At 43.5% G+C, this 27,300-nt stretch overlaps 1 protein-coding gene across 1 annotated transcript in view; it reads left to right on the forward strand.

Moving 5' to 3' along the window:
* Nucleotides 1-27,300, forward strand: part of POLN (DNA polymerase nu) — a 2,789,368-nt gene that overhangs the window by 1,979,905 nt on the left and 782,163 nt on the right. Inside the window, exon 18 of the mRNA XM_085643153.1 lies at nucleotides 27,201-27,266. Coding sequence (XP_085499279.1) covers nucleotides 27,201-27,266 — 66 coding nt within the window. The remainder of the gene's footprint in view (nucleotides 1-27,200; nucleotides 27,267-27,300) is intronic.

Below are 27,300 nucleotides of genomic sequence, written 5' to 3' on the forward strand. Positions count from 1 at the left end.
TGCCCTGCTACTACATTTTTAATACTTTTTAAATTGTATATGTGTGGCTGAATTACTCTGTGCTTTTTAGCAATTTCTCCTACCTATGCGCCCTTGCACTTTACTTGATTCTGCTTGCCAACACCTCCTTAGCTGCTCCGATTTGCATTTGGGTTTTCCTCCAGTCCTGGTCCGCTGCTGCTGATACGCCGATGGTGTGGAGGGCTGGGGCTACTATCGGGCTACTCACTTCCGCCCACGCAGTTTCCACTTCCTCAGCTGTGCTAGTGATCCAGTTTGTATCACAGGCATCAGCCTATATATTTCCGATGCAAACGGATGCGCGCAGCTGATAGCTGTAGGATTTAGTGATTCCTGCCCTGCTACTAGGTTTTTATTACTTTTTAAATTGTATATGTCTGGCTGAATTACTCTGTGCTTTTTAACAATTTCTCCTACCTATGCGCACTTGCACTTTACTTGATTCTGCTTGCCTACACCTCCTTAGCTGCTTCGATTCGCATCTCGCTTTTCCTCCAGTCCTGGTCTGCCGCGGCTGATACGCCGATTGTGCGGAGGGCTGGGGCTACTATCGGGCTCCTCACTTATGCCTATGCAGTTTCCGCTTCCTCATCTGCGTTGGCGATCCAGTTTGCATCATAGGCATTAGCCTATATATTCCCGATGCAAATGGACGCTCTAAGTAGACGTGCACAGCGGGCGCGCCGCTGGCGCCGAAGGTAAGCCTGTCTGCGCCCAGAGGCGTTCGGCGCCGGCCATGCTGCCCAGTTCCCCTCCGGTGAGTTTCTTCCACTATACTGCAATAGGGAAAAACTGCTTAGCCTTAGGCGGCTGCCATTATGTCACTGTACCGCCGCTGACACGAGGTTGGAGGTAGACTTTCGATGCAATAAGTGCAACTGGACCCACCTCCAGCCCAGGAAACTCGCACCCAATCCACGCAACAATAAGTGTAAAAACACTGGCTGTCTGAAGCCTCCAACCCTACTATCACCTCGGCCATCCCTACGGGTTATAACATTCTTAGGAGGGACCGATCGAATGGGAAGGAGGGAGGTGTTGCCATAATTTACAATAAAAAACTAGACTGCTTAGGCTTCTGCTGTACCTTATCCCCCCATCATAGCATAGCTGGATTTCTGATTTACAGACCTCCCAGTGCTATTGGAAATGTTATTACTACGCTTAATACAGCCACCACCTCCCTGGCCTTAAAATACAACAACTGCCTCATTCTGGATATTTCAATATACATATTGACAATGGAAAAGACCCTCAAACTATTTCCTTGTTGGAGGCGCTGCAGGCCTGCAACATGTTTCCATCGGTTTCTTTGGCCACCCATTAGAAGGGCCATAACCTATACCAAATCGTTCACAACTTTGACATATCAGTAAGCCTACCTCTTCCCATTACCTGGTCTGACCACCTCCTATTAAAATTCGTCATTCCCAACTCTGCCACAGCCCCTTGAGCTAACACAGGGCAGAGGGTCTCTAATTACAGGACGTTCCATAAAATATCCATCCCGATGTTAGCAGACGCCCTCGGTCGTTCCTCACCAGAGCTGTCTGGCTGCCCCGACTCGGACGCCCTCTCAATAGATTCATGGCTCCGAACCAACATTGATGCAGTGGTCCTGGTTGTTTGCTGCTCCTCAAAGAGGTCAGCCCCACCAGCTCCATGGGTTAATGATTCCCTTAGATCTAGCAACAGAAATTGTGGAACAATTGAACGGAAATGGCGTAAATCCTATCTACCTGAGGACAGGAAGGCGTATAAAGACACATTAAAATCTCATTACATTCTCGTGAAGGCAGCCGAGAAAAACCTCTTTCAAACCAAGATAGAAAATGCCCAAAATAAGAGTAAGGAAATCTTTAGCATAGTTAAATCCTTTACTGCCCTGAGAGCCGGCACAAAGGAAGGGCCATGCCCTGAAGAATGGTCTAAGTAAATAGTTGAATTCTTCCACAAAAAGATCTCCATGATCCAACAAGCCTTCACTAACATCTCAGAGGAAGAACTGACCTTCTACCTTAGTTCTAATAGCAAATTTCACCTCTTGGATCCTCCATCTTTACTAGCTTTCCCTGAGTTTCAGCTTGAAGAGTCACTGACCCCTCTCTAAAGCATTAAGTCTGGCTCTCCTACTGACCCATGTCCAGGGAATATCTTGAACCTATTAGCTCCCACCATAAACCCCACGGTAAACCAGCTCTTTAATGCTTCTCTCTCCTCAGGCACCATGCAGAAATTATGGAAAAATGCTAAGATTCTTCAACTGATAAAAAAAGCTAACGGCAAACCGACGGACCCTGCCAACTACAGGCCAATCTCCCTTCTTCCGACCCCTCCAGAGTACTAGAGAAGCATGTAAACAAGGGCCTCCAAAAACACATTGAAGATGGGAAGCTCCTTCATGAGTCCCAATCCGGTTTTAGGACTAACTACAGTATGGAGTCCGCTCTGCTGGAAGTGACTGAATTTCTCAAGGGTAAGCTGGACCAGGGAGGCAAGACTGTTCTGATATTGCTCGATACGTCGGCGGCCTTCGATATGGTCCCACATGAGAGGCTCCTGGAGAGACTTGCTAACATCGGTCTGGGGGGGACCGCCTTAACATGGATGTCATCCTTCTTGGCAAATAGATCTCAGGACATCTGGCACCCCCTTTCTCATCCACAGTTCTGGCCATGAATGTAAGTGTCCCTCAGGGCTCCATTCTCAGTCCTACCCTTTTTAATATATATCTATCCCCCTTGCATTTCTGGTAGAGGAAGAGGGCGCCAAAATTGTTTCCTATACTGATGACACTCAGCTGATTTTTACGTGTGAAAAAGGAACCAACTTTGACGGGGCAATGATTAGGTCTTGCCTCACAAAGGTTTTTAACTGGCTTAAGATCAATCAGCTGAAGTGCAATCCTGACAAAACTGAAGTTGTTTTCTTTGGTAATCCATAAACGCCTGACTGGAGCGCTTGGTGGCCAAAAGATCTGCCGCCCCTGCCCGCTGAAAAGGAGAAAGTCAAAAACGTAGGAATTGTCATAGACAAGACACTCTCCATGTGCTTTCAAATTCAAAATCTAAATGGCACTTGCTTTGGCATACTCTGGACGCTAGAAAAAACTCCTGCCACTGTTACCGCTTGAGAGCAGAAAGCTCGTGGTGCAGACTCTGGTGACATCAAAGCTTGACTATGTCAACAGCTTGTACCTCTGTCTTCCCAAATCCCTTATCCAGCGCCTACAAGTGGTACAATACGCGGCGGCCAGAGCCATCCTGAGACCTAAACCCAGATCTAGTATGACCTCTATTCTTAAGTCTCTCCGCATAAAAGAACGGATCGGCTTCAAAGCGATGACCATCTTCTTTAAAGTTTTCCATGGCTTAGGAGCTGGCTACATAAATAAGCGCGTTAATAGCTACACAACAGCTAGACCCCTAAATTCTTCCAATGCCAACCTGGCCATCATGCCTAAAATATGCAGTGCCCGCATTGGAGGCAGATCCCACGGCTTTCTAGGCCCAAAATGGTGGAATAGCCTCCCTGAGTCTCTGAGACTTACCACAGACCTACTCTCTTTCATGAAAGAACTTAAAAACCTGGCTTTTTGATAACTGATGGATCTTTTACGCATGTTTTCCTCCCCTGTCATGCGCCAGGACACTCTAGTCTGAGTAGCCGCGCGCTTTATTAAATACACAATTTCATTTCATTAGGTCCCTGACAGTGCAAAGGAACACTCGTCCAAATTCTAAGCGCCTTATTTATGGGGCTTTGCTTCACTTTTATGCCGCTGGTGCAGCACTTTTTGTGACGCACCGGCAGCATAAAATATGTGCAATGTTACGCCCTATTTACAAAGTGACGCATCTAGGCAGATGCTTCACTTTGTAAACCCCTGCACCGCATTATACCTGCGCCAGGCATAATGTATGCAGGGTGGGTGTTGCCCCGCAAAATGCCTCGTAGAAGTGGCGCATTGAAATCTACGAGAACTCAGTGCGCCACTTCTAGGACCCCATTGCGTCAATATCTTAAGCCTGCCACACAGCAGGCATAAGACTGATGCAGGCCCTTTCACAAGGGGCTTGCCCCATGTGAAAAGACACATTGCTGGAGTTGCGTCTATTTTCAGACATACCCCAGCAATGCATCACTTTTGCGCATACAGATTCGTCAGAAATACTGACATATCTGTAACTCCTTGCGACATGATGCGTCATACAGTAAATATGACACATCCATCATGTCGCAACGAGGGCGCACTAAGAAGTGACGCATCCCTGTTTTCACACAGCGATGCATCACTTCTCATAAATAAGGCCCTGAATGTGTTTACATCTAATATTCAGGGATAGTTATGTGTGTTTTCATTATTGTAACACAGCAGCAGCTCACCAATATTACTGCAAATAATCTCTGTGACGCCCTCCCATTTCTTATATGTTAGGCCTTGTTTTGATCTAAAATAAACGTTTTTTATGTATATTGCATGAAACATAAACACAAAATTTCTCTGCAAAATGGCTGTACTAGACCCTCACACATCAGGTACATAAGAAATAAATGAAAGGAAAACAGAATTTAAAACAAACTGTTTAGGAAATATTCAAGGTCATTAGGGCAAAACTCTGGAGAATGGAGCTGACTGTCAGGGGGCCCCCTGAAAGGCTGGGGCCCTGGGCCAGAGCCTACTTTGCCCATGCATTAAAACGTCTCTGCCTGGGCATCATGTTGGGCTTAATGTAGTGTGTTGTTTGACACCTTACAATAACAACTCTAGTAGTCCCAGTAAGAAGTTAGCAAGGCTGATGTGTCAGCTTGTAACTCTGCACTTTCCAATAGGGCTACCAGCCTTTTCCACAGTAAAAACACTTTTGTTGGTTCTACTTTCTCATATACAGCACTCTGCCTTAGGGCTCAATAGATTTACGTTAGGGTTACATGCTCATATTTAAAAGGGAGGATGGGGCTTTGTCAGTCCTCTAATGATAAAGTCGAGTTAGCAGTTTACAACTACCCTTCCATTTTGCAGTGGCAGACTCGGAGCCATACTTAACCTTTGTCACTCGCAGGGTGGCACAATCAGCTTCTGGGGTGACCCTCTAACTTACAAACCTTGTGTTCCATATACCAGGGGCTTACAAGTACGTTAGCTTATGCCAATTGGGTATAAGCCAATCAAACACACATTTTAAGGTCGGGGCTCAGGCACTAAGGACTGGTTAGCAGGCCTCTGTGCACTGTGAGTCGACAAACTAGCAGCATCAGTCCAAAACTTTGGGGGTGACCATACAAAAAGAGGCATTTCCTTGCAACGATACTATCTTGAAATGGCTCTCATGTTTCATATGTAACTTCTTATTTCATGTCAATGGGCTTCAAATTTGGTGATGACATTTTGATCAAGGGTCTGTCTGAATCTCTGAATATATGTTTGTTATGGTTAATGACCTTGAAAACAGGGGGAAAGCTTTTTCGGTGCTTTCTACTTGTCCCCCTTTCAAATATTTGCTACTGATCCCACAGGTCAACGTTAATGCTTTCGGCCTTCTGTTTCTGGCTCTTTCTTACAAGGTGTAGAGACACAGATAGGACCTATAGAAGGTCTTATTTAAATTTCTCTTTTGAACACTACAGGTTGGCAGTCAGGCTTAATGACACACTATGAAGTGCTTGTCGGCTTTCATCTTTTCAGCAGTCAGTCGCGCCTACTTTATTCCTTTAGTGGGAGGGAGTAAGCCAACAGAGCTTTACACTGCTTTCTTTTTAAACAAAAGTACTTGAGTTTGCAGTTCACCAGTCGATATTCACCAAAGGTACCTTTTTCATTTTGGGAATGCAACTGCTCTTGGGACCTCATGTAAAGAACTGATTCAATAAAGTGGTTGCAAATTGTGCACCGACTTTTACTGAATCGAATATGGGGTGGTTCCTCCGCAATCATGGAGGAGCATCGCCCCACTGGCTCAGAGTCAGCACCTGAAAAATAAAACAATATACTTCATTGTTTTATTTTTCAGTTGCAGGCTGAGCCAGCATGCAGTATGGAGGAGCGAAGCCATGGAAGGGCGAAGGAGGAGTGCTATGTGCACTCTATAAGTGTGCATGTGTGTTTGGCCGGACATCTCAGACCGGCCAAACACACATGCGCTCTTAGGTTTCTCCAGCCTGGCTGCATTGAACAGCTGGGCTGGAGAAACTGCAGAGGCTCCCTGGTCTGAGCGGAATGTCTTTTCAGCGCTGTGGTAAATAATTTAATTACCGGGACTTAATTTGATACAGAACATAATAAAAATAGCTCAGTAAATAAGAGGCAGAATCCGTGGTATTAGAGGTTCGGAATGGGCTTTATTCTAATAGACGATTTCGAAATCGTGGCCTCCAAGTTCCATCACCACGGAGGTTCAGGAAGTGAAGTACATACATTATTGATAATTATTCACTTTTATACAATAGGCATTACAGTGAAGTAAATGCAAGAGGCGTAACAATTGATAGCAAAGATAGCAAAGATAACATTTCACATGCGTAGCTGAAAGAGGCGTAATTGGGAGTAACAAGGAAAACGTCATTGGTTATGATGTCACATATGGGTGGACCTATGAAATAATTTCGCAATGTCAGCAGAAATACTTGGCAGAGATGCGCGCGCAGCAGTATGACGTGTGATTGACGTGCAGCTAGGGGGTGGAGGGGACTTGACATTTAACTCTACATGTGGCGACAGAAGTCTGGAGGGTCAAGTCAACCTAATCCCAAATCATATCTAATCATCCTATGTTTAAAGAACTAAGTTATCCAAAAGAGAGGTCTCTTAGAGTAGAATCTTATTCTATACTGACTATACTGACTGTTAGTGCGTGTACAAGCGTCTAAGTGTCTACACTAGATGCGAGGGCAGGAATCTTCCATAGCAACAGGGCTATGAATTACTTGTATAAAGACAGAAAAACCGGGCCTTTGCTCGGTAGCTGGCAGAATGTTTACTTAAACTACTAGACAGGAATGCATTGGGCAGGGATCGGAGCAGATAATTTCGAAGGTGAAATACAGTTCTTGGCAGGCAGCAAGCTGATGTCAGGCATCGTGAGCCGCGCAGGGAATGAGACAAAGTTCATGGTCACAGATGCAGGCTCGGACTGGAGCTTCAGAGACAGAAAGCAAGAAAAGCTTGATGACAGAATCAGGGCCTACTTGCCTGGACTGTAAAAATGGCATAAGTGAACCATATAAAGGCGGTGGCCTTTTGTACTTAGGAATGGAATATCCGGCCCATTCATGGCGGATCTGAAAGAGGACATGTTAACGGTGGACGCACATGTATTTGCGTCTTCATAACTGGAACTGGAGGGAACATACATGTACTTGTAACATGCACATAGAACCGTTGGGGTCCAAGATAGGGGACATAACTGACCAGAAAAATCCATATTTCCACAGCGCGCTCAGGCCAATCCCTGTGCTGCTTTCATTGTATGAGTTTTATATACACACAAGATCCTGACTGTTTTAAGTTAACGGTCAGGATCTGGTGTGTATATAAAGTTTAATAGGTCCTTCCTGACTGGTTTAGGGCCAAACCCCCTTGCTCTAAAAATTCATTGTATGAGAGCAGCGCGGGGATTGCACACGAAGTCTGTGACGTAGACCCAGTGTCTGCTGGACAAGGAAGACCGAGGCGCAACACGGAAGGTACATTTTCCTTTATTTTTTTATTATTTTTAAACTTCCCCCTCCCGCGCTCCCATCACCCGTGCTCTTGCCCAACCACTTTTCGTTTTTGGTGGCTGCCACTGGTTTTTAGGTCGCACCCTTTGCTAAATGCATCTTGGGAACATGCAGAAAGTTGTCAAATGCAGACAATTGGCTTACAATTGGCTTTGTGGTTTGTAGATCACATTTTTTGTCTTTCTATTTGCTGGCTTTATTTGATTTAGGCTGTCCAGCTCGAGTTCATCCCTCTCATTGCCTAAATTTTGTTTACTGTCTTCCACTAACTCGCTTTCTATAAACCGGCCTTTAAATCTTGTTCTTATCTTGTTATATTTGCTGTGCAACCAAAGACAGAGGTTAAATGTCAGTCTGTGTCGTCCAGGGTCACCGCTTTACTCATAACCAATGCACTCTACGCCAATCTACTCTGCACTGCACTCTACGCCACTGCTCTTTGCACCATTTTACTCTGCTCCACTCTACTCTAGCATAGAGTGCAGTGACGCCGAGTAGAGTGGCTTAGAGTGCAGTGGCTCCACTCTACTATGTGCTACTACACTCTAATCTGAGCCACTGCAGAGTGCATTGAGAAGAGTGGAGTGGTGTGGAGTAGAGAGGCATCAAGTAGAGTGGTGCAAAGTGGAGTGCAGTGGTCTGGAGTGGTGCAGAGTACATTAGAGTGGGGTAACGTGGAGTATGCATGGTATGGTAGCGTACTGCCATTATAGACAACACATCTTCAATTGAAATGACTATATATCCAATTTTGCCCAGGTAAGGTACGGTAAAAGGGGAAACTTAACATCTAAATTTCCGGTCAATCGAGGTGTTAGACAGGGGTGCGTGTTGGCCCCTACCTTATTTACCCTGTACATCAACGCCTTAGTGGCCCTTCTGAAGGGAGTAAAAGATATCAATGCCCCAAAACTTAATAATGAGCAGGTTGTGGCACTAATGTTTGCTGATGACACTCTTTTAGTGTCAAAATCTCCCATGGGGATACAACGTGCCCTAGACAGTTTCTCTGAATTCTGCTCTATAAGGGGGCTCGAGATAAACTCACAAAAAACGAAATTTATGGTATGTAATCCGCCTAAGGCAACGTGCCCCAACCCTTCCCTCAATGGTGTCATACTGGATAGGGTAACTGTCTTTGAATATCTTGGCGTTACCCTCAACGATAAAATGGAGTGGGGCCCACAAATTTCCAAGGCTAAACTTCGCCTCACCCAAATTTGTGGTGGGGTTCTCAAGATGCATAGAGCCTCCACCTCTAAGCCTGTGGCACCCATTATTGAGATTTACAAAATGCAAGCCCGTGGCGCAATATTCTATGGGGCAGAGTTATGGGGCCATTGTACAGTTGGAGATATATCTAGCCAGGAAAACCAATTCTTAAGATCCCTACTGGCATTACCCACTAGTACCCCACTCCACCCTTTAAGACTGGATTTGGGCGTTAGACCTATACAGGAAGAACTCTCCCTGAAGCACCTAATGTATTGGCAGAGGGTGTGGGCAACACCGGAGCTGATAAATTATCAGAATGCTCTAAAAGCCTTGTTGGCTCTTCCCGGCTCATACAAAATACCCTGGCTTGCTTTTATTAAAAAGGAGTTTACGACATTGGGAATTCCTGCACTTTGGTACAACCCAGCAACAACTGTCGCAAAACTCTCCAAAGCTGACCTGGTTAAAACATTCTGGTCAAATAAGAAAGCCAAAATGCTCTCCAACAATAGGCAGGGGACACTGACCACAGATTTCCTTAACATCAAGGAAGAGTTTAAACTAGAACCCTTTCTTGATGAAATTGATTAATGTGCCTCAAGAAAGCTCTACACGCAATTTAGATATGGTACTCTTCCCATAAGAGCTTTAACGGGAAAGTGGTCAACTAACAACATCACCGATTGTCCAACCTGTGGTGATGTAAACGAGACAGAGATCCACATCCTGTTTTTTTGCCCGACTTATAAGTCCATAAGAAAACGTTGGCTTACACAACTTTGTGGAAATTTGGGTGCCACCCATTGTAAGGAGGCACATAGAATACTGAAGACTGATACTTCCACACCTATAGTATTCTCGGTGTCTCGCTTTTTACATGCTGTTTGGCGGAGGCGCTGCTCCCTCGTTGCACCTCTCACCGGGGGTATTAAATAGATATGGACAAAATTTAAATTTTAGCTTTTTGTACTGTTTTATCTTTTTTAATTATTTAAATTCTTGGTCTCTGTAATCGATGGTAAGATAAATGTCTGTATTTAATACGAATTTTTATTCTGATGAAATATTTTTTTATGATGTACTTTCTTTTAAGGTCTATGACCGAAATAAAGATTACTTTGACTTGAAATGACTATTACATTTGCTCTCACATAGAGTTTTACTGATAAAAGTATACAGCACAAAAATGTTAATGTGTGAAAATTTCATCCCCCAATATATTGATTTCATTGTCAGCACAGTTCATTTACAGACTTAGTTAGTTCAGCAGTCCATTTGATACATTGTATTCCCCTAGCATGGGACAGTTGAATAAGGCTGGGCGGAGTTGCCGCTTCGCGAAATTTGACGGAGTTGCCTAAAAACTCCATGGAATTCTGCTGCACTATGCCCCCTGCCTGCATGCAGCATGAAGCAGACAGCCACCTGCGCGGCTTACCTGTTGCTTCTCCCCCGTGCCGTGCGCAGTCCTCCCAAGACGTACAGCGTAGGGGTTTCGTTTTGCATGGAGGAGACAGCCAAGCCAGCAGGAGGAGGAGGACAGCCTGGGCACGGCACAGTGGAGAAGCACCGAGACCAGGTAAGCTGCTGTGGCCTCAGAGTGGGTGGCAGGGCAAACTCTGCTACGCCGCAAAATCTGAGTTTCTGCTGAATTTCATGTTCCCAGCGGAGCGCGAAGTTGGCAAAACTATGCAACCTCCGCTGGCGGAGCGGAGTTTGCCACCCACCCTTATAGTTGAAGCATCCTTGAAACATATCATAGAGGTCTCCACGCCACTGCACTTTACTCTGCACCACTCCACACTATGCTGCTCAACTCCACACTCTATCACTGCACTCTTCTCTGCACCATTCCACTCAATGCCTCACTACTCTACACCACTCCACTCTACCCAATGCACTCTACCCTACCCTTTCCTAGTACGCACTACTGCACTCTTTTCCATTGCATTCTACACCACTCAGCGCCACTCCACTCTATGCCACCCTACTCTGCAATGCTGAATTCTATGCCCCTACACTCTACGCCAAAGCACTCTACTTTGTATCACTCCACTATACGCAGGTCCACTTTATGCCAATCCCATCTATGCCACTCTAATCTACTGAGCACCACTGCACTCTACTCTGAAACGATCTACTCTACGCCATTGCACTCAGCGAGACTGCAATCAGCGCTACTCCACTCTACTCTGCACCACTCTATGCCACTGCACTCTATGCCAATGCACTCTTCACCATTTTACTCATATTCAATGCACTCTACTACATTCTACTCTGCACCACTGCACTCTATGCCACTATACTCTATACCATTGTACTCTGGCACTCCACGCCACTCTATTCTACTCTGTATCACTGCACTCTTTGCCACTCTATTGTACTCTGCACCACTGTACTCTATGCCACTGCTCTCTGCGCCACTTTACTCTGCTCCACTCTACTCTGCGCCACTACATGCTACGCCTCTCTACTCTGAGCCACTGCTCTCTATACCACTCTACTCTGCGCCACTGCACTCTACGCTAATGAACTCCAAGCCACTCCACTATACACCACTGCACTCTATGACCGCATACTCTGCATCACTGCACTCTCTGCCTGTGTGCTTTGTGCTACTCTTCTTTATTCCACGCTATGCCACTGAACTCTGCGCAACTGCACTCTATACCAATTCACTAAAAATTTACTCTGCACAACTGCACTTTGCGATACTCTACTCTATACCACTGTACTCTATGCCACTTCACTCTACTCTGAAACAATCTACTTTATGCCACTGCAGTCTACGCCATTCTATTCTACTCTACGCCACTCAACTATGCCACTCCACACCACACCACTGCATTTTACTCTACTACGCTCTGCACCACTTCACTGTGTGCCACTGCAATCTACACCACTTTACTCACAACCAATACACTCTACGCCACAGCACTCTGTGCCAATCTACTCCACACCACTGCACTGCACGCAACTATACTCTACTGTATGACTCGAGCTGAGTCTGGTAGCTTAGTGGACTAATGCATCTATTGTGGGGGCCTGTGTTCGACCTCGTGGTTACAGGTTCAAATCCCCGCGGGTCCACTCAACTCTTCATCCTTCTGTGTTCGATAAAATAAGTACCTTTTCTGCAGTACTGCAATCTCTGCCACTGAACTCTATGGCACTCTACTCTACACCACTCTACTCTGCACCACTCAATGCTGCGATTACACTCTACTCTGCACCACACTATGCCACTCTACTGTACTCAATCCCAATGCACTCTATGACACTCCAACCTACTGTGCATCACTGCACTCTTTGCCACTTTACTCTACGCCTCTGTACTCTGCACCACCCTACTCTATACTAGTGTACTCTACCCTGCTCTACTATGCACCACTGCACTCACTGACACAACATTGATGTAATACATTTTGTTGTAAAAAATATTGAGTAAAAAATACAGACAGCAAAAATATCGACTCCTATACTTAAACAGGTAGGTACAAAAATATTGACTAAAACATATTGATGTACAAAATATCGACTTTTATATAAATATAAAAAAATAATATATATTAAATTCAATTTTAACAAAATAAAATACAATTAATATACGTTTTAATAAAATATAACAAATAAACTTAATAAAAAAGATAAACACCCAAACATAATTATTTATACATATATATTTTCTTTAAAACAATTAATAAACTAATATTTTTAATTTATGTTAAAAGTACAAAATTATATAAAAAATAAAACTATATATCAATGATTTAAAATATAAAAAAACAAAAATCTATAATAAATGAAAACAATAAAATATTTAAAAATATTGAAACTTAACTTTCACAATACAGTCAATGCAACAGTAGGGAAAGTATTGGATAGCGTAGCGGTAAAAATAACTATTCCCACTCCAGTGACTGCAAAAGTAGGGAAATTGATCGATAGCGGAGGGGTAAAAATTACTATTCCAACTCCAGTGAGTGCAACAGTAAGGAAAGTGTTTGATAGCAGAGGAGTAAAAATTACTATTCCAACTCCAGTGAGTGCAACAGTAGGGAAAGTGTTGGATAGCGAAGAGGTAAAAATTACTGTTCCCACTCCAATCAGTGCAACAGTAGGGAAAGTGTTGGATAGCGTAGGGGTTAAAATTACTATTCCAACTCCACAAAAAGTGCAAAAGTAGAGAAAGTGTTGGATAGCGGAGGGGTAAAATTTACTATTCACACTACAACAGTTAAAAAAAAAAATATATATATATATATGTAAAAATTAAGAAACATAAAAAATAAATAAATAATATTTTAAACATTAAAAAATATATTAAATATATAAATAGAAAACATATTATAATATTAGTTACATATAATAAATACCCACAAATATTCTATGAAATTAGATAATAAATACATTTAAAAAAAATCTTTTAAACTAGAAAATATTTGCAGTCTGCGCTATGCTACTGTACTCTTAACCACTGCACTCTAAACCAATGCACTCTACACCACTTTTGCTCAAAATCATTGCCACAGCACCTACATTAACTACTTTGCACCTCTGCACTTTACGCCACTGTACTCTACAACATTCAACTCTATGCCACTGCACTATACGCCGCTGCATGCTGTCACTCTACACCATTGTACTCTAAGTCAGTGCACTCTACACCACTCTGTTCTGCTCTGCACCACTGTATTCTGTCACTGCTCTCTGCACCACTCAACTCTGCACCACTCTACGACACTGCACTCTGAAACTCTACACTGCTTGACTGCACTCTATGCCACTGCACTCTACTCTGCACCACTTCACCTTATACCACTGCACTCTACACCACTACACTGTACATCACTACACTTTATGCCACTGTTCTCTCATCTCTGCACTCTACCCTACACTACTCCACTCTACCCTGCACCACTCCACTCTATGCTACTTCACTGTATGAAACACTGCACCACTCAACTCTGCGCCAATGCACTCTACGCCAATGCACTCTACTCTTCATCGCTGCACTCTGCTGTACTGTCATTGCACTCTATGCTACTCTATGTCACTGCATTCTATTCCAATGCATTCTACACCGCTTTACTCAAAACCAACTCACTTTATGGCATTTCACTCTACCTCACTCTTCTCCACTCTACTAAACTTCACTCCGCGATTTTCCACTCTATGATGCTCTACTCCATTAAACTCTGCTATACTGAATCTCTTCTCCACTCTATGCCACTCCATGCCACGCCAGGCCACTCTACAGCACTCTACTTCACTCTGTGCCATTCTTCAACACTAATCCACTCTACAACTCTCTACACAACTCCCTCTATGCCTCTCTTTGCCACTTTACTCCACCCTATTTTGAGACACACTACTTCAATCTACTCCACTCCACTCTATGTCACTCTACTCCACTCTATGCCACTATATTCTACAACACTCTGCTCCACTCTACCCAACACCCTCTACACCACTCCACTCTGCTCTACACCACTCCATGACTCTCTATGCAACTCCACTCTACGACACTCTATTCAGAAATGACACTGTACTCCACTTGATGCCACTCAACTCTATGTCTTTCCACTCTACGACACTCTACTCCCTCCATGACACTGTGGTAAATATTTCATTACCGGTACTATTTTTTATGCGGTAAATTCTAGTAAGAATAACTCAGTAAATATAAGAGGCAGAATCCGTGGTATTAGAGGTTCTAAAGGCTTTATTCCTTGACAAAGGAAATACAATTCGAATTGCAGGCTTCAAATTCCATCACCACGAAAGTTCAGGAAGGAAGGGCATACATTATTGACAGGTAATGGTATTTATATAGAAAGCATTACGTTAAGACAGATGCAAGAGGCGTAACAGCTGATAATACAGATAAAATAGGCATACGTAGCTAAAAAGGCGGACATATAGGCGTAACTTATAAAACGTCATTATACATGATGTCACAAGTGGGTGGATCCATAAGAGAATCCTACAGTGTCAGCAGAAATATTTGGCAGAGATGCGCGCGCAGCCGCATGACGTGGGATTGACGTGCAACTAGAGGGTGAAGGGGACTTGACATTTAGCTCTACATGTGGAGACAGAAGTCTGGGGGTCATGTCAACCTAATCCCAAACCATATCTAATATCCTATGTTTAAAGAACTGTGTTATCCAAAAGGAAAGGTCTCTAGGATAGAATCTATTCTATACTGACTGTTAGTGCGTGTACAAGCGTCTAAGTGTCTACATGAGATGCGAGGGGGCAGGAATCTTCCTTGGTAACAGGGGCTATGAATTACTTGCATGAGGACAGCGAGGCCTGGCCCTTTGCATGGTAGCTGGAAGAATGTTTACCTAAACTACTAGACAGGAATGCATCGGATGAGGAGCGGAGCAGATAATCTTGAAGGTGAAATACAGATTTTGGCAGGCAACAGGCTGGATCAGGCACCGTTAGCCGCGCAGGGAGTAGGACAAAGTTCATGGATACAGATACAGGCTCGGACTGGAGCTTTCAGAGGCAGAAGGCAGGAAAAGGCTTGATGACAGAATTCAGGGCCTACTCGCCTGGATCTGTAAAATGTGGAAAGTGAACCACATAAAGTCGGTGGCCTTTCATACTTAGGAATGGAATATCCGACCCATTCATGGCGGATCTGAAAGAGGACATGTTGACGGTGGACGCACATATATTTGCGTCTTCAAAACTGGAACTGGAGGGAACATACATGTACTTATAGCATGCACATGGAGCCGTTGTGGTCTACGATAGGGGACATAACTGATCACAAAATTCATATTTCCTCATTCCCTCCTTGTCCCCTACGGACCCTCAGGTGATATCGATCTTCATCAATCCATCGATCTGTTCATATAGCATCATTTGTTCGTCTTTCTTCTTCCGGGATTTTGAATGAAAACTTGGAGGTGGGATACACGATGTGGCACACAGGCCGCAAATCGCTGGCCCACATTGTAGACATAAGCAGCAACTGAATAGTATGAGGAAGCCAATACCTAGGAAGGATAGGATCCTCCATCCCCAGGCGGACAACACGCCCCAGAACCAACCGGACCAAGTCCAGGTGCCTGGACTCTGGTGTATCTGGCTTATAATCTTATGAAGGCGGGTTATGGCTTTATATACTGACGGCGAATTTTCTGGTATGAAAATGCAGCAACTTGATCCGATGACCCTACAAGCTCCGCCCCTATCGGCCAGGATGACGTCAAGGACAAGACGATTTTGAAGCACAACAATCCGCATAGCAGACTGCTCTTCTGTTAAATTGCCTAAGGCGGAAGTAGTCTCGTTCACTACTGCTTCAAGGGTTCTAGTTAATCTACGTATCAGCTTACTATTAGTGACTGTACCTATATAGGGAAAGAAACCTTTATTGAAATCTGTGTATTGCTCCCATGCCGTTTCAGTGTAATCGACAATTGGGAGATCTCTCTGCTGTCTATTGTGTACTAAATGGGTATTTCTATGATAATCAGGAGGAGCTAGGAAGACAGGTGGCAGAAGGAATGCTATGTAACAGGTACCATCCCAATCTAGAGGTAGACGTATATATGCGATCTGGCCACATATGAAGTAGGAATGACGGGAAGCTCTAAATGTAGACTTGCCTTGATCACTGAATTTTATTACAGTGGTGCATTTACTATGGCCCATGTGTATGGAACCATTCTTGCTTACACATAATTCCCCTTTAACTGGGAATACTGACATAGCGGGCAAGATTGGTGTAGCTTCAGATTCAACATTCAGGATCATGAGGTTAAGTGTAAAATTACCTAATCCATATACTTCATTTTCTAGATCAGTTCCTGTTCTTTTGGGAAGTCCCTCCTTGTTAGGGTAGCAGACTTTAAGCAAAACTAGATTCAGGTTTCCCCATACCCAGTTGTCTTGATAAACTGCGGAATTGGAATCTAGGGAATTAATCAAACTAAACCATGCTCCACAGGAGCCATTGTGTGTGAACGGATATGGAAAGAGGGGCAAAACTCCTTTATAGTTCTGATAGGGAGGGAGTCGGCCACATATCCAACAATTTGTGGCATTGCTGGTCTGGTGGGAATGATGTAACATACTAATGAATGTGTTGTTGCGCAGCGCAAATCTATAGGACAACTCATGCGGAGGTAATTCGCTAAAAGAGTGTTCTGCAGTTACATTGTAAGCACGCTTAAAAATAGGGTAATACATGTGCAATAGTATACTGGAAATGATGATCAGAAGACTTAGAAAAAACAAAATTAATAAGGTTACTGTGCAGTGACTACGAAGTGATTTACAATACGCATGCTTTTTAAGCTGCATCTGTTGATTTCTTTCTCTATTCCGGTCTAGAGGATACATGTCAGAGACAAATTCAACCGATTCACCTTGGAGAGGACTTAAACAATCAAATTGTCTGACTTGCTAGACCTTAATTTTAGTTTATAAAGTTCCGTTTTTGACTGCTCAACCAAGGGGAGCTTAGAGTCTGTCTGTGAGGGAATGCAGGGTTGAGTATTCACACTGGATGGTAGTCCATAAAATTTCTTGATATGACTCGAGTGCAACCACCCTTTACGTCCCTCGATCTTCACGGCTGTCCTTGTGGTTAGTAGAACAAGTTTTGGCGATTTCCACCTAGGCTCCAGTTGGGTCTTCCGGTCGAAATTCCGGACCAGAACCAGGTCGCCTGGAACCACGTCATGGGGCTTCACCTCAGTATTATCGGGAAAAGCTGCAGCTACCTGTGAACGACAAGATTGTAGTGCAGACATCAAGGAAGCCAGGTAATCTGTCAACATATTACAGTCAACATCAGTGATTTTGCGAGGTATAGGCGTCCCCCACATATTTGGTGGTCTACCGAAGATCACCTCGTACGGGGATAGCCCTGTTCGAGAATGTGCTACCATTCTCATGTAAAAGAGCGCAACTGGTAAGGCTACTATCCAATCGACACCTTTTTCTCTACATATTTTGGACAATCTAATTTTCAGAGTTTGATTATGGCGTTCCACGAGACCTGCTGCCTCGGGATGTCGGACACAGTGGAATTTCCATTGGTAGCCTAACAAAAGGCAAACATGTTTCATTAGTTCGGATGAGAATGGCTGGCCGTTATCTGAGTAGACAACACGTGGTAAACCGTACCGTGGGAAAAATTCTCGAACTAACTGTTTGGCAGTAGTCGGGGCAGTGTAATCTGAAACCGGGTAGGCTTCTGTCCAACGGGAAAGAGCACAGACAACTACGAGAACATATTTGAATCCTCGACATCGTTCCATCTGGATATAATCCATCTGGAGGACTTCAAAAGCATGATCGGGAGATTGAAATCCACCCTGTTCTACGGGGATGCTTTTACCTGGATTAAACTGACAACATATCATACAGGTACGAACTTTTTGTTTAGCTGCGGCTCGTAAATGTTTGTTGAACCAGATGTGTTGAATGCTGTCTAGCATAGCTTTTTCTCCTAGGTGCGCTGGACTATGTATTGTGTTAATGATGACTTGAACCATGGAGTCGGGAAGAAACCATATAGATTTTTCCTTCGTCATCCATCCTTGATCCGTTTGGATCCCTCCTAATTCAGTCCATTTCTTTATTTCTTCTGGTGTAGCATGTGTCTGTATGTCAATTACATCAAGGGCGGGATCCTTAACTGTCATGCAATGTGTTGGTGTCGGAACTATTGTCTTTGTCGTGTCAGTTGTGTGAGTCTGATTCTGAGCAGTCTGTTTAGCTGTTCTGTCAGCTAGGTCATTACCCTGAGAAATGATATCGGTAACTTTTGTATGGGCTTTGCATTTCATAATCGATATTGCAGTAGGTAAATGAATCGCGTCTAATAGGGCTTGAATGAGGGGTCCGTGTTGGATGTGGGCACCGTGAGAAGTTATATAACCTCTCTCTCGCCACAGTACGCCGAAGTCATGGACGACTCCGAATGCATAACGTGAATCTGTGTATATGTTGACTTTCTTATCTTTGGCTTGAATACAGGCTTGTGTCAGAGCGATGAGCTCTGCTGCTTGAGCTGACAAAGTGTTAATACAATTTGTTTCAATGACTTCAGTGTCTGTTGTGACTGCGTAAGCGGCCACTAACTCTCCTGTACTTGTTCTCATACATGACCCATCTACATACAATGTCAAGTCTGGATCTGAAAAAGGGATATCTGTCAAGTCTTGTCTGGGTTTCGTCGTGATAGTAATGACTTCGACACAATCATGTGCCAATGGATCTGTTCCGCCTACTGGTAACAGTGTGGCAGGATTTAACGTATTACAACGTCTGATTTCTATGTGTGGCTGAAACAATGTCAATTCGTAACCGGTGAGTCTCGCTATAGTCAAGTGTTGTGTTTGTGTGCGGTTCAAAAGAACCTCTACTGCGTGTGGTACTTGTACTGTCAGTTGATGTCCTAACACTATGGCATCGCTTTGTCTGATTGCTAAAGCTGTTGCTGCCACCGATTTCAGGCACGCAGGAAGAGCCTGAGCTACTGGATCTAATGTACTAGAGAAATAAGCACATGGTTTGTGTGATCCTGCTTGTTCCTGAGTGAGTACTGACAAGGCAGTACCTTCGCGTTCTGTAACAAAGAGTGTAAACTGTTTACTGTAACATGGTGTTGCTAAAACAGGTGCTTGGCATAAAGCTTTCTTTAAGCTTTCAAAGGCATGTGTGTGTTCTTGAGTCCAAGGGAGGACAGTCGATGTGGCTGCCTCCTGTGTTGTCAACTGGATGAGTGGTTTAGCTAGAAATGCATATTGAGGGATCCACTGCCTACAGTATGAAGTGAGACCTATAAAAGCCCGCACCTCCTTTTGTGTCTTGGGTGGTGGCATGTTAGCGATTAACTGGATGCGATCAGGTGTAAGCTGTCTTCCCTCCTTGGACAGCGAGTGCCCAAGGTAAACAACTCGCTGGACACAGAATTGCAGCTTAGAAGGGGACACCTTGTGCCCCTTGTCAGCCAAAAATTTTAAAACCGTCAGTGACGCTGTTTCACATTCAGGTTCGCTTCGGGCGGTGATCAGCAGATCATCGACATATTGAAGCAAGGCAGTGTTAACTGGCATGTGGATACTGTCAAGTTCTCTTTTCAGTGCTTGGCTATAGATGCTGGGGCTTTCTGTAAATCCTTGAGGTGCGCGTGTGAATTTAAAACTTCGTCCATTTAAACTGAATCCGAACAGATATTGACTTTCCGGATCTATTGGGACGCTAAAGAAAGCATTCTTGAGATCAATTACAGTGAAGAACGTTGCTTCTGAGTCAATAGCTGTTAGTAATGAAGAGATATCTGGGACCACAGGGTATTGTGGTACAATACATTTATTTAGTTCGCGCAGATCAATAACCAATCGATCTACTGGTGGTGCTTTTGGATCCGTTCTTTTAAGAATCGGAATTATTGGGGAATTGCATACATTGGAGTCGGTTTCTACAACCACTCCTTGTGCAATGAGCTCGTCAATGATTTGCAGCAAAGCCACAACAGCATCTGGTGGTAACTTGTATTGTCGCATTCGTGGTAGTACTACTCCTGTTTTCAGTGTGACTCGATATGGTGTAATGTTCATGCAACCAACATCAGTGGGGCCTTGTGCCCATAAATGTGTAGGTAAATTCTGCAGCCGGTGATCCATGTCTCTGGACACGTAGTGACCTTTAAAGTCACGTAGAAATAGTCGTACTCCTTCCGGAGAACAACATATTATAGCTCCTAGAGCTTTCAATGTTTTTATACCTAACAAGTTTTCTGGACAGGATTTAGTAAGCAATAAATCTGTAGTACGTGTCAATGGACCAACCGTGAGTGGAAGAGGTTGTGTTACGTCATTAATTATAGGTTTTCCGGAGAATCCAAGGGAAATATTCTGTGAGCCTGAGAGGGGTGCCCCTGGAACTTCACTGCGTCGTATAGTTGTTCTGCTTGCCCCTGTATCAAGTAAAAACTTTCTGTCTTCCCCTAATAGTTCACTATGTACATAAGGTCCCTCTTGATCTACAGGAACCTCAATAAGGGGTAAGCCAACTTCCCTCTCTAGGCTATTTCATGTGTATCGCTGATAATCGGGATAATCTGCTTGTGCATACTGATACATCTGTTGCGTTGTTGCTTGTGTGGCAGCAATAGGCTGCGCTTGTGGTGGTGCTACGGTCTGTTGTGGAGCTGCCTGTTGCGGAGCTAGTTGTTGCGGAGCTGACCTAGGTTGTACATGCTGAGGAATTTGTTGTTGATTCTGATCCTGTCTAGGTGGACGTGGTCTTTCCTGGGTTCTACCTGTGGCAATATTATGTTTCAGGACTGGACAATCGTGTATATAATGACCTTGTTGTTTACAATAGTTGCATGTCCCTTTCATTGGACCTGCGGAATCACCCTTTTGATGACCATCAGCTGGAACTGACTGAGCAACAAGCATTTTCATTTTTGTATCTTTCATACGTCTTTGTTCGTGTTCTTGTTCTTCTCTAATTCTATTGTGGTGATATTGTAACATCTGTAACATCTGTGACGGGGTATTACCTTGCCAGGTACTTTCGAATTTCAATACTCTATTCTTGACTTGTGGTAGTGAATTTTCAACTAATTTTGTCACAAACAGATGTGGATATGACTCGCTACTTGCTTTTATGCCACTGTTAATACCAAAACATTTTTCAAATCGGGAATAGAAATCACTAGTGTCTTCATCTTGTTTTTGTTTACAGGCTGAGATTGCACCCCAGTCTTCCTTTTTCGTAGTTAATAAACGTGGCAGTACCTGCACTAGTAATCCTGGTAATGCTGTAGTCTTTTCCCCAAGCCCTGCTCCTGCAGCTCGGGCCTTCTCTTCGTTTTCTAATGCTGTCCAATCTATCTTTTGGTCTCCCACCTCCCATTCTTTTTCTTTGAGTTTCTCGTAAACACCGGCAGGCATTAACACTTTCAATATTTTCATAATGTCGGGGTATGTGTACTCTCCCATGAGTAACATGTCTTTTATCTCACGGTGGAAACCTGCTGGATCCTTGTCATGGCTGGGTACTACTTTCTTCATTTCTAATAATTCAATTTTAGTTATAGGCATGTACACAAACACGCGTGTAAAGTTATTACCTTCACCTCTGATTGGGTGTACTTCGCGTAACGGGTTCTGTCTATCTATGTGGTACATTTTTCTTCCCATAATGGGAACTGGAACGTGTTCTGGGCACACGAAAGTTATATACTGGTTTCGAAATTCTAGAATTTCTTTAATTAAATCAGTACCTGAACCTCTCCAATTATTCGTGAGTAGTTCTGTCAATATGTCAGGTAAGGGTCCTGGATCGGAGTGTTGGCTTTTATATAATATAAGGAGGTGTTGAATCATGTATATACTAGCTAAACGTTGTTCGTATGGGGCAAGATTCAGAAACGTGTGTGCTAGTGCATCATCATTGTATTCGCTGGGACTGTCAGCCCATTGTACTGCTGACCTGGCTAATTCTTGTTCGTCCATGGAATCGAGCATATGGTACCCCCTTCGATCTCGGAGTAATTTATCAGCGGCTTGGAATAGGTGTTCGGGGGACCTTGTATTCAACATAGGGGTTTGAAAATGTCTGCTATATTCTGGACGTATCGGACGTATCGGATCATTAAAGCCTCTAGTATTATTATGGGGTCTTCCTCTACCTACGTAAGCTATCGTTTCTAATTGTTCTGATTCTTGCTCCTCCTCTTCTTCTGATTCAATTCTGTCTGCTTCTCGTCTTTCTTTATGTATTCGTTCTACTTCCTTACGGATCTTTCGATACATGGCGATTATACACGCCTGTTTATCATGTTTCTCGTCTGATATGTTCTGACCCCATTTGACAAGTTTTTGCATGGTACCCTGATCTGCCCCAGGCCTGTCTTGGTTCCTAATTATGCAATTTATGAAAAAACGTAGTAGTTGTCTTTGGACATCCACTTTCTGGTATTCCATAGCTTCGTTAATACTTTCTGGACCTCGCCCTGTTTGGACAAAGCGATATATATTGTCTAGGTGTTCAACCATTCCTGGTATCGTCATTAAATACAATGTAGCTCGTCGTATACGTAGTGATGCTATGAGCAATCTGTCCTGTTTACCTGGCACTGGGTCGTATCTACAATCTACAAGTTGTTCTTTAAACATGTCGGATGTCGCTAGTTGGGGTGTACGCTGGAGTGCTAAATCTCTAAGGGTCTGTTTATTTCGCGGCGGTGTGGCAAACATGTCTGTCGTACCTCCTGTAGCACCATCTGAAGTGCTGGGCAAGAAAGGATTCGTTGGACGTAAGATAGAAATCGTAGATGTGGGAAAAACAGTAGAAACGGACGGACCTGTGGGAACTTGTGTAGGAGTTTGTTGTTGCGGGGATACAGACGGATGCTCTTGGTGTTGAACACCATCGGCAAGCGGTGTGTGTGGTATGGTATTAGCATACTCGGGAGCTACGTCATCTAAATAGGAGGAAAGGAAAACGTCCTTTGCTGTTTTGGGATGTGTTTTGGGATGTGCTTTTATCGGGAGCAATGGAGGAGTCAAGTCTTTTGGTATTTCCGGGGTAGCCTTAGGTAACCCTTCGGCCAGAAGAGGATACATACCATTCATAAGAGTGTTTCTTTGTCTATCTACTTGTTCTGATTTTACTCGGGTGCCTTCCTCAATTAATAGATTTTCTCGGGCTTTATTTGAATTCTCTCTACCTTTCTCTTCCTGTCTGAGCGCTTTTTCTGTACGTCTATATGATTCTTTACGCCATAATTCAATGGCATCTTTCTGTGACTGTCGGGCTTTCTTTTTCCATAATTCTTCTTCTACTCTCATGATGCAATCTGCATCCCAGGTCCCCGCTGCGGGCCATCTCTGATTTTCTGGCAAATCCTTGGTGTAGTCCACCCATAAATCAAGAAATAATACGGCATCTAGGCCATGCTTATGATACATAAAGTACCCTGGAGTGTCCCTAGGTGGGATGGGAACAGCTTCTTCGAGTACACCTTTTCTAGTTTTGATCTGTCTTAATTTCGAAAAGAGCGGCATTATTAGATCTGGTTACCTAATTTTGAACACACTTAATACTTAATACAATAAACACAATAATGAACAGTCATTCACACCACAATATGTAGAACATATTAAAACATTTAACACTTAACAGTTTAACGAACGATGATAACTAATAGAAAACTAGTTATTGACATAATACTGACACTAGATAATACTTATTTATATGCAAGACATACTAGATATACTGCTAAACAGTACAGATACACTGCTGAAACAGTGCAGACCGGATTTGTGTACCCAAACCCGTCTTGACCGGCACAGACTATGTGCACGTTAAATGCCTCCCCGGTAATGGTACTCACCGGGTAGCTCGGAACGGAAGGCCTCGGAGCGGAACTGAAACTGGACTGGACTCGACTCGACTGGACTCGGAACTTCGGAACCTGGTGGGCCTCTGTATACCTCGGATCTTGCTCTCTCAGCTAGGCTCTGGTCGGGATACTTCGCACTTCTCACCGCCTCGTCTGGGTGTTGATCGCAGCCTCAGTCGCCCCCGCTTGGCCGGAGGGAGATACAGGAAATCCTGCAGGTACGCGTTTTTGTCCGTTCAGCTGTGGCAGGAGACCGGGCCTGCAACGCACCGCCGGCGCGTGAGATGAGAAAGTGTCCCTGTTCGGGCGCCAATTTATGTGGTAAATATTTCATTACCGGTACTATTTTTTATGCGGTAAATTCTAGTATGAATAACTCAGTAAATATAAGAGGCAGAATCCGTGGTATTAGAGGTTCTAAAGGCTTTATTCCTTGACAAAGGAAATACAATTCGAATTGCAGGCTTCAAATTCCATCACCACGAAAGTTCAGGAAGGAAGGGCATACATTATTGACAGGTAATGGTATTTATATAGAAAGCATTACGTTAAGACAGATGCAAGAGGCGTAACAGCTGATAATACAGATAAAATAGGCATACGTAGCTAAAAAGGCGGACATATAGGCGTAACTCATAAAACGTCATTATACATGATGTCACAAGTGGGTGGATCCATAAGAGAATCCTACAGTGTCAGCAGAAATATTTGGCAGAGATGCGCGCGCAGCCGCATGACGTGTAATTGACGTGCAACTAGAGGGTGAAGGGGACTTGACATTTAGCTCTACATGTGGAGACAGAAGTCTGGGGGTCATGTCAACCTAATCCCAAACCATATCTAATATCCTATGTTTAAAGAACTGTGTTATCCAAAAGGAAAGGTCTCTAGGATAGAATCTATTCTATACTGACTGTTAGTGCGTGTACAAGCGTCTAAGTGTCTACATGAGATGCGAGGGGGCAGGAATCTTCCATGGTAACAGGGGCTATGAATTACTTGCATGAGGACAGCGAGGCCTGGCCCTTTGCATGGTAGCTGGAAGAATGTTTACCTAAACTACTAGACAGGAATGCATCGGATGAGGAGCGGAGCAGATAATCTTGAAGGTGAAATACAGTTTTTGGCAGGCAACAGGCTGGATCAGGCACCGTTAGCCGCGCAGGGAGTAGGACAAAGTTCATGGATACAGATACAGGCTCGGACTGGAGCTTTCAGAGGCAGAAGGCAGGAAAAGGCTTGATGACAGAATTCAGGGCCTACTCGCCTGGATCTGTAAAATGTGGAAAGTGAACCACATAAAGTCGGTGGCCTTTCATACTTAGGAATGGAATATCCGACCCATTCATGGCGGATCTGAAAGAGGACATGTTGACGGTGGACGCACATATATTTGCGTCTTCAAAACTGGAACTGGAGGGAACATACATGTACTTATAGCATGCACATGGAGCCGTTGGGGTCTACGATAGGGGACATGACTGATCACAAAATTCATATTTCCTCAACACTGTACGCTACTCCATGACGCTCGACTTCACTCCACTCAACTCTATTGTATGCCACTCCATACGACTGTACTTCACTTTATGACACTGCACTCCACGCCACCGTCTTTTACCCAACTTACCTTTAGCCATGCTGAACAGCACCCACTCAGTTGTAAAAAATTGCTAAAACATATTGGCAAAGCCAATAGCAGTTGCATAGGCGAGACCTATTGGCTTTGCCAATTCTCGTTGTTGTTGTAAACTGACCTATGTACTGATATAAGTTTGTTCACAAAATACAGAATCGTAGTGGGTTGCAATTCGACCTACATCATGAATATTTATGAGTTCGTTTGCAAATTGCGATCCACTAGGATTGGCCACAATCACATGGATGGTGTTCTGCTGGGGTCAGCAGACCACCATGTTTGTAAGTGCCTATAAATTAAGGAATCGTTTTGTATTTAAATGCAGCCCATTTTCCGTAAAGGAAAATGGAATACATGAAATAAATAAATAAAAATTACACACACCTTTTTTAGAAGCAGGCAGTGGCCCCATAGATCACTGTCTACTCCTAAAAAACGTTTTTTTGCCAACATTCAAAACGGGAAAGAGGGCTTATAGGAACCCCTTCCTTTCTGAGAATGGGTTACCACCTCCTTTGAGTTGGTAATACAATATTAGTGTTTTGTGATTTAATTTTGGGTCGAAAACATTAATGCATACCACAAAAAAATCGGCATTTGGAAGGGGACGTGCTAAACACGCCCCTTCCAAATATCGATTCCTTATAGTTTTCTAAACCCTTTTAACAATTCGTAAAGCCTTATCCAAATCGTTTATTTTGTTTTGTACATTTCAAAAAGTGTTTTAGCGGTTGCAAACATTTAGGTTTACGGAATCTGATGGTTTTCAATCATTAAAACACTTTGTACATGAGGCCCATTGAGTCCCCTAGACTTGTAATGGAGGATGGCAGTCTTGCGAGTGACTCAATGGAACTGTAATCCATCACAGCAGCGGTTTGTGAGTTTTGTTAACCACCATCGTGGAACACTTTTCGTGGGTTATCGCTTTTAAAAAACATGTCTACAATAGTAAAAGGGTATTAGAAGTATATATAAAAATTCTATCAATATAGACATCTACAGTCTTTTTAGGTGTCATCACTGCCCTGCACGTAGTTAGTTTCTATCAGGCCAGACACGTAGACACAGGGATACATATATATTAAGAAATAAGAAATTTGCACCAAATTATTAAATAACATATTGTCTTCTTTGTTATCAAATTATTTTTGTAAGAATTTTGCTAATGTATTTGATACCTGAATGTCACATTTTTACTCCTTGAAGGGATACGTGTCGTCTTCATGGAATCAAACAGGAACTGTGAGTGGCAGATTGTCGGCTAATCATCCAGTAAGTTATTGTGCTTTTTAAATATTAACAATGA

This window comes from Triturus cristatus, chromosome 2_2 (assembly GCF_964204655.1).
Source record: "Triturus cristatus chromosome 2_2, aTriCri1.1, whole genome shotgun sequence".
NCBI classification, from domain to species: Eukaryota; Metazoa; Chordata; class Amphibia; order Caudata; family Salamandridae; genus Triturus; species Triturus cristatus.